This window comes from Chlamydotis macqueenii, chromosome 3, assembly GCF_036417535.1.
Source record: "Chlamydotis macqueenii isolate bChlMac1 chromosome 3, bChlMac1.mat, whole genome shotgun sequence".
NCBI classification, from domain to species: Eukaryota; Metazoa; Chordata; class Aves; order Otidiformes; family Otididae; genus Chlamydotis; species Chlamydotis macqueenii.
The window spans coordinates 81,353,694-81,362,676 of record NC_141558.1 but is presented as its reverse complement, the minus strand read 5'-3'; the positions used below and the strand labels follow the sequence as shown (position 1 = coordinate 81,362,676).

The following is an 8,983-nucleotide window of genomic DNA, read 5'->3' as shown; positions in this document are numbered from 1 at the left end:
CGGTTCCGCCGAGGGTCCCGCCCGCTGCCGGGGCCGCGGAGCTGTTTCTGGGACCCGCAGCTGCCTCAGTTTTTCGGGTGCTGGAAATGGCTCCCCGGCTTGCTGGCGGGGTGAGGAGCTGATGTGAGGGTGGCGGAGTCACTGGGTCCTTGTGCGACCTGGACTGTAGGCCTTGTGAAGAGACAAAATACTTCAGCGGTGCAGAAAGCCGGGGTGAATAAACGAGTTAGAAACGCCGGGAGTCTTTTATTTTACCTCAGCCTTAAGCATTGGCTCCTGGTAAACTCCTGGTCCCCAAGGCAGCTTTGTTAACAGCAGAGGGAATGAAACAAGACCCGAGGTAGTTCCCGCTCCCTAACTAGTGAACTGCTGTATAAAAAAATCAGTGTAATTATTTTGTAGTTACTGGGACATACAATTAAAAGTAAGGTGCTGTAACAAACAGGAGACAGGGGCCAGGTTATTTCAAATAAAATCGATCTATCGGAGATCAAATCCAAAGATCGTGTTAGAGTTAGATTAGAAAGTAGGATTTAAAGGGTGCAGTAAATCTGCAGGATGACCCAGCATATGAAAGGGGTGTAGAATGTAGGTGAACCAGACAAGACCAGTGAAAAGCGTCCTACCTCAGGAAAGTGACCCAAAATGCAGGACAGCAATTCAGCTGACCACCTGTAGCTGAGCAGCTGCTTTGTGTCTTGAGAGACTAGAAAGTAAAATCATCTCTTAACTTTGATCAGAAACAGGAAAGTGGCCTCATAGATAATGACTGACTCAGAATTAATTTTAACTGTTCCTTCTTACTTCCCAAAGAAGCCTTATATAGCCTTCTACAGACCCTAAGTAATACTTAGTGTTTTTTTTCTAAGTTTAGCTTGCTTAATCACTCAGTTTCAGTTCCAGAAGCCTTCATCTGGTTATTTTCCCATCTTTATTTAAATTCCAGATTTTACATGGATCTTCTAAAGCATTTGCTAACCCCCTATGGAGACCATGGTCTGGCTAATAAAAATCCAGAAAAAACCTCCATTGTTTAGTGTTGTACTGTGGCAAGTCATGCTGATGCTTTTCTAAGTGAATTTCTTTCATCAATTTCTTTTCAACAGAACGTTTCTGGTATCTTGGTATACGAAGCCAGTGGTGATCTGTAATCAGCAGTTAGAGGTGCTGAAAACCCTGGACAAAGTTTCTCTTGCTCTGCCAAAGCAAGCAAAACCAAGGTCGGAATTGCTCCCGGCACTATGATCTAGGCATATATTACTGCAACAGCAAGACTGCAACACTAAGAAGCAAAGTATTTTTACAGTGATTTACTCACTAGCAGAGAGGTGGCAAATGTGGAAGATGCTGCAGTAAAACTCTCAGCTGGGAAAGCACTGTGTAAGGGTGTACAATTAATAAGCTATACTGAAGTCCAATCTGGAAGTGAAGTTGGAGATTTCAGTATTTTAAGCTTCATCTTACTCAGTTTCATTTCCTTTGTTGCTAATGCCCTCAGAAACGGCTTTCTTCCTAATTCATTATTACTGAGTTACTAATCACCTTAGTTAAAATTAACTCAAACTAATGGATTGCACTAAGCTGTATGGACTATTAAAGCTCTACCTAAAGCTTTAAGTGGTACATTCCTTTATGCAAGGATGATTTTTTTCCTTCAGGACCTAACCTATAAAAAACTGTATTATTCTGACAAGGAACTCCAACACCAAATACCTACCAGCCTTCTTTGATAGGGAAATATATGTCTCTACTTTAAATTTAAATATAAACCGAATTTAAACCTAAATAACAGAAAAACACTAGTTTTGTGTATTGTATGAAAAACTCAAAGCTTTATAATTTGTCTGCTGTACTACAGAAGCTCTTGCTTGTTTTAGAAACGACCAGTTTCCTTACTAATACTGCTGCACAAAAATTGACACGGCAAAGTGAAATTCAAGTAATATATTAATTTACATTGCATTCCAAATATTATTTTCAAATCAATGGGATTATTTATACAGATAGTTACCAGTGATCTTTCAGTTGTTGTCAAGCACAGATTTGTTGACCATTTATACTGATTATTGTTACTGACCGCTAGCTCAAAGCAAGTACAAAAGATGTTCTGAAGTTTGTGACAGAAGGTGAAGCTTCCTTGCATGTCCTAACACATTAATCTCATCCTGAGAATATTTTTACAACCTATTCCTGCAAGCCTTGAGCATGGCAAGTTTTTCAGTATCAATCCCAGAAGTTGCTGCTCATTTGATGGCTCCCCTCATGTCATCGCTGCTGAAGATCAGAAGGTGAGAAAGGTCTAGTTCCTACCTGGGCTTTAGTCACGGATTAGGTAGCACAGTGTGAATTGTTTTGGTGGATGACTGAAGGATAAGACTGAGATGGGATCATTCATAAGGCTTGGGCTGGACAGGGAAGGCAAAACAGATTATCTGCCTGGACTCTGAAATTTTCAGCTTTGCTGTCTCATGTTGTGTGGTATTGCCATGGAGCAAGTGCCCCTGAGACTTGCATAGCTGTGTTTGGAAGCTGAGCTGTTGGTGCTGCAGTTGGTGCAAAGGTCTCTTGTAGCTTCCAATTTGCTTTCCTTGATGATGGCAGGAGATTGGCTGTCCACTACAGGGTAAACCTCCTGCTGCCTCATTGAAAGAGAAGGATCTAGTGCCAACAACCACCACCAAAGGGTGAAAGTTACCAGGAAGCTCTTTCCGCATTGCAAATGTGAAAGCATCTAGATAATAGTATGTTTGTTATTTGCTTGTAATTTTCAAGACAAAGCATTGGCCCATAGTACCATTCATAAAACAGTGCTTGAGTATTGTAAACAAGTAGCTGTAGCAGGACTTTGAGAGCTTTCAGAAGAAATGTATTTATCAAGTCAGCTGCCAGTTTGTCTTTCCACTTTTTAAGAGCATGTTCTTTTCACAGCCTGTATCTCCCTTCCAGTCTATTGTAATTCTTCAGGAGGATACTCCCTACCTTTCACAGAGGGCAAACAGCTGAAAATTCCTTTTCTTTCAATGTGAGTATGTGTAGTATCTGAAATGTTTAAAAATCTTAAAGGAAATTTTCAACCTTCAAATATGAAAATTCATTACTGTGAAATTACTTCAGTTTTAAGTAGTTTAAAAAAAAACCCAAAACGTTGAGTGCTAGCAGTAAGAGATTAATGATCCATGATCTGCACAAGCAGAAGTGGAAATTGTGAAATGTCTATAAATCAATGATTTACATTTGATTACCTTCTCCGTGGTTGGACCTAAATTATCTATTAGAGTATGCTGCTGATCTATTTCAGGGCCTGCAGAAGTGGTTTCATTGCACAGAAACAAAAATGTGAGGATTGGAAGAAAAAATATGTGTAATTTTTATATACTTGACCCTACATAGCACTGAGGCTAGCAGCTGAAAAAGGCAACTTGAAAGTGCTCCTAGGTCCAATAGTGCAGATGCAGCATAATGTCTTCAGTGTGCAAGAACGTTATATTAGTATTATAACATGAAATGTATAGATACACATGAAAAACAAGAAGTACAACTTTTACAAAATATTATTCTGAATCAATGTATATACATGATACACATTATACGTAGATTTTATATGTCACATATGTCTCCCAAGTTTACTTGCAACCGTTCAAGGAATGGCTTTCCGTGTTATTCTTGTGTTTTGAATTGTGAGTCATTCTTGCATCTGTACTATATTATTCTTCTGGAGTGAGGAAGAAATTAGGTACGGGATCCTGTTTAACAAAACTGTACAAAATACAGCGCCTGTCCAATTTAGATTTTTCCAAAAGACTGGGGCAGAGAGGGATTATTTAGAAATTTACCAGACCAAGGCTGAAGATTTGCCAAGTAAAATAGCTGTATAACAAAGGCTAGAGTGTATCATGAGAATACTCTTTAAATTTATAATAGTTACATGATGTGCTTATGTTTCTTTTGTCAAGGAGAAACAATTATACAAATCACACAATTTGTCCCATGGTGCTTGTACTGCAAATAAGGAAGGGTGCTAGAAGTGGAAAATATTTCGTGTTTGATTTTTTTTAAACAAAAATTCCTTTTCAAAATGAAGCTTATATAACATGTATAATTTTGAAAAATAAAGAAGAAGAGTTGAAGACAGTTTGGTCCCTGAGAAAATATCGAGAAAACTAGTAAAAATCTATACAATTGTTCCCAAGACCAGCTTTCTCCACCACTATCAACAAGCACATTTATTTCTGAGCTGAAGGGACAAGCCACCCCTAGTAAAGCATAATCCTTAAATTGGCTCACCATCATTCCAGTTCAGGCCAGGGTTTTAATTAAAGGGCTCCTCCTGTTCTGTACCATGGAAATGAATGTAAACCTGTCTGCCTTTCTTTTGTTTATGGACCTGCTTACGCTCTATGTTTCCATCACTGTAGAAACCCTGTAACAAAGATGCATTATCATCATACACAATCCTTTCATAACAAAGTGGGACATTTAGTTGGTCTGTTGTTTGCAAGAAGTGGCTGACTTCCCATTTCCTTGAGTTTCTGTCCACTCTGAGGTGTCAGTAATGCTGGAGCAGAGAGGTGATGAGCAGCTCCTTTCAGCTGATGAAAGTTGTTAATATAGCTGGCAATCAGTAGAGTGATCTCAAGAATCTATAACAGGAACATAAAAAACTCTTTGAAAAATGCAGTGATATGTTTTGACTGCTGAAAAAATAGCTAACTTTTTAGCAAGTGACAATCACCGTCAACTGGAAAAGTACTTGTACTTTATCAAACAAATTAATGATGGGGAGAGAGGACATGCCTAATACAGCTTTTTTCTTTTACTCCTTGCAAATAGTGTAATCTTATTCTCATCAGTATGCTAGATACTTTGTCTTCCACAGTCTTAAATGATTCAAACAGATGGCTTCATTCACTTTGAGAAGGATTTCAAAATCCAAAAGATGACGTTCTTAGAAAAAATTTTCATGGTATGTTCCCTCAGTTTGGCTAGAAAATATCTAGGGTTCAGAGAACCAAAGGTGCAGGGTAGCTAAAAGGAATAAAGACTTCTGTGAGCTTTTTACCGTATTTTCTTTTTGCAATCCACACAACTTTGCCTATAAGGGCACAATCTGAGGGAAACTTGAACAGATGTATTTTATTATGCTTATTTGCTTGAAGAATCGTGTTTTGATAGAAATTTCATAGAATCATAGAATGGTCTGGGTTGGAAGGGACCTTTGAAGGTCATCTAGTCCAACTCCCCTGCAAGAAGCAGGGACATCTTGACCTTGATCAGGTGGCTGAGGTTCCATTCTTTGTGGCATGTTGTATTCTGTTTCATAAATTGTTCTGACTAACAGCAAAACACTTTGAAACCTTTGCTTTTTAAAAAATATAGTCAGTCTTACCAGTGAAGAAGAGAATCGATATTTAAATAGTATAAACAGTTTCTTTACCAACGGTAAAAATATTCGGGGATTTTTAAGAAGTGATTGATCTTTCAGATCTTGTGTTCTACAATTCCATTGTAGAACATAAATGTACCTTCTTAAAAATTATCTCTGGTGCTGATTAAGCAAATGGGCTAGCTTTTACGTACTGCATATACTTCCTGTCCTTAACAGCCTTCTTTGTCCTTCTGGGAAAAAATCGGAAAAATTCTGTGAAAAATTCCCTGTTATAGACAGGAACATGAAAAGAAAAGGAACACTTCAGTATTGTCACTGTTAGCTGTTATATTACTAATTGTTTCACTCTCTAAAACCATCTGGCAAAATTCAATAATCTGAGAATGCTAGGAATAAAGAACGTGTTTCATCTTTCACATCTGTTAAGGATTACGAAATAGAAAAAGTAGAAAAGTAGCAGATGGTGGGAAACTATTTCGGGTAATATACCAACCTTTGGTTTTGTCATGGCAAAAAGGTGTTTTTCGGTTGATTTTTCCTTTGTCTGAGCATTGTTAACAACCAACATAAAATCATCTTGATAGCCTCCGAAAGTCATCAGACTCTTATATGTATATGTAATTGTTAATCGCTTAAAAAAGAAAACCCAAAAAACAAAACACAAAGCTGTAAGCAGGACAATGCAGGAAAAACAAGATTATGACAAATATTTCTTTTAAAAATATAATTACATGTGTATTTTTCAGAATGTTGTTGTTAGCCTCTTATGAGTCGTGAAATTAATTGTACATTTTAGGATAGCTTCATTCAGACCTTCACTATGAGGAATTTTCATTGCAGATCATAACTCTTTTAAGTTTGACATCTGTTTCTATTCCAAATTAGAGCAAAGTTATAAGCAGGTTTCAACTCAAGTGTGTAATTCAATTTACACAAGTCTTGACTGACTTTGAGAGAAGTTAATCTTAGGAATTCCACTTGAAATTGAAGCAGTGTCTAAATAAATTAAATAGCAGAGTATGAGATATGTAAAGGAATTTAAATCCAGGACTTCTTTTTGTGCAGTACTGTAGTTTACATACACACAAATGAAATTAAATTCTGTTCTCTTTTTTTCACATCCCTGATGAAACATAAATGCTCTTCAAGGCTCCTCTGCTTTCTATGCCTCAACTCTTACTATTCAATGTTCAACACCACACTAGTGGCCTTTGAGTCCATGATTAGCATTTATCATTACAGCTTATATTAATTTACTGAAGATGCTCACATTTAAAATTAATCATAAGACAATATCAGTACAATAATTAACTTCATGTCCTTCAGTTACTAAATCTCTTTTTGCCTTATTTTGAAATAGTGTTTTCTCTAACTTTTGCTTGCAACATGATCCTTCCTACAGAAAATCAGAATAGACCCTGGAAACTGAGCATTTCTTCACTGGCAGGTAAGACTCGCTGATACTGTAAACTGGCAATGCTCTGCAGAAATGCCATAGCTAGCTCTATGAGTAGACAGTGTTTATAGACCCTTCTGCAGTCTGATGCAAGCTCATTTTGCTTGTTCCCTGAACAGAGTTGCTGTTTTCTCTCCTCATGTTCTTTGTTTAATTATTCAACTGCAAAGAAATGTAATGAAAAGGCCCGTATCAGTACAATTCTAAAGCTGAGATTTTAATTTTCTGATATTCAATATTAGCGCTTGCTAATAGCACCATGCCATTCTATTTCTTTGCAGGATATAAATTAAAGCAGGGAGCTTCTCAGGCATTCCTTTATTACACCGACTACCGTGAGTAGTTTTCTATGAAAACTTTTATTGCAAATCAAAGAAAAATCAGAGACTAAAATGACATAATTAAATAACACTGGGTTATATTACCTACTATTAAACAAAAATAATACAATGAAAATAACAATCTTATAAAGTAACTGCTCTTTGCTGAGTGTGTGTATTATGAATAATAATGGAAAATGAAGGTTCCAGGAAAAGAAAATTAATGTTATTGTAAGAACTGTAACTATGGATCTCCTGACATGTGAATGATTAAAACATTAACATTTCATTAAAAGATACAAAAACTGTATCTGATAAACAAAAATAAACTCTGTGCAAAGAATTCATTACTTATTTCTATTATTACTGCTACTGTAATGATGATAACATTAAAGCATTTTGAAAGGAGTGGATTTTTGCTTTAAGGGAAAAACTAGATAACAGAATGGAAGGCTAATGCCATCTTTTATGTAGTATGGTGATGAATCCATACACTCAGTCTTAAAACCTACTTTGACCAAAATTAAAAAAGAAATTTCACTTACCATAGAGCTGTAATCTAGGATGCTTATGCCGTCTTCATGTACCGCAAGCCATATAAAGGACTTCTCAACTGAGGATGTTGCTAGAGGCTACAAAGAGAAATGTTCTTTAATTGCTACTTCAAAATGAGGCAATAAGTAAATAATTATTAACTATCAGCTATTATAGAGCTCTCTCCATCCACAGATCTTACTGAGATTTACAATGGGAGGGAATGGATGTAAAGGAATTGAAGTAGCTGCCCAGAGCCGTGCAGGCAGCCAGTGGCTCAACTATGAACTCAGTCTAATACTCTTGAAGCCTCTCCTGGTGCTTAGTCCAATAAAATGTATAGTCTCACTAATAATAATAAAAAAAACCCAGATGTTTTAAAGTTTGTTCACTAGCACATATGTTTACATATGCAAAGAACAGAGTCCTGATAAGCAATTATATATATATACACACACTCACGCTGAGATTATCTAATAAACAGAAGGCGTGAGGTGACAGAGGTGACAGTTCTGTTTAACATAGCTGTTATTTGAATCAGGAGAATTAAGATACTAGTGGTTTAAGAGAAACTGAGAGAGGCCAGCACAGAAGGAAGTGCTCTAAATACCCTTAACAACATTTAGTGTTTCTGCCAGGTTCAGCCTCCATAGCCATTTAGTGATACCTTTTCAATATTCTACTAGTTATCAAGTAAAGAAAGTCTGAAACAAAAAGGCTATCTCAAACTAAGATACAAGAAAAAAGTTTCTTACTTTTGCTGCAAACAATTTAGCACCAAAGAAAGACCATTTTCTGGCTACAGTGAGATAAATGCGCACACAATCTGCAGCACTGTGCCCCCGGAGAGCCATCCATCTTGTAGACAATCGCTGACAAAGCTGTCTGTTGAAATGAAATATGTAATTTAGTTATTGAAAGGAGTTTAAATGCTTACCCATAGTGAGTTTAATGTGCAAAAAAAAAAATTCCATTTGTTACAATGGTAATTTAAGTTAATACAACAACAATCAGTTATACAGTATTAAATAAATCCAAAATATCACTTAATATTTTATGCACATGAAAATGCTGAAGTATCTTCAAATTTCTACAACATTATGATTAAAAAGTGATGGAGCAGTTGCAGCATAACAAGTCTAGTACAGCTTTTAATGTGTCTCTACAGATAATTGATCTGCTTTTATCAGTACTCAACAGCTATGCCAGTTGTCATTCCAAAAATCCATCCAGCTTAGCACATATCTTTACCTGTGACTAGTAGCAGATGTGGAAGATATAGCTTAA

At 36.6% G+C, this 8,983-nt stretch overlaps 1 protein-coding gene across 1 annotated transcript in view; it reads right to left on the bottom strand.

The window, feature by feature from the left end:
- Window positions 1-1,929: 1,929 nt before the first annotated feature.
- PLEKHH2 (pleckstrin homology, MyTH4 and FERM domain containing H2) overlaps window positions 1,930-8,983 on the bottom strand; it is a 52,366-nt gene continuing 45,312 nt past the window's right edge. Inside the window, exons 26-29 of the mRNA XM_086743969.1 lie at window positions 8,452-8,581; window positions 7,708-7,794; window positions 5,880-6,017; window positions 1,930-4,640 (exon numbers count right to left, since the gene is read on the bottom strand). Coding sequence (XP_086600095.1) covers window positions 4,458-4,640; window positions 5,880-6,017; window positions 7,708-7,794; window positions 8,452-8,581 — 538 coding nt within the window. The 3' untranslated portion in view covers window positions 1,930-4,457. The remainder of the gene's footprint in view (window positions 4,641-5,879; window positions 6,018-7,707; window positions 7,795-8,451; window positions 8,582-8,983) is intronic.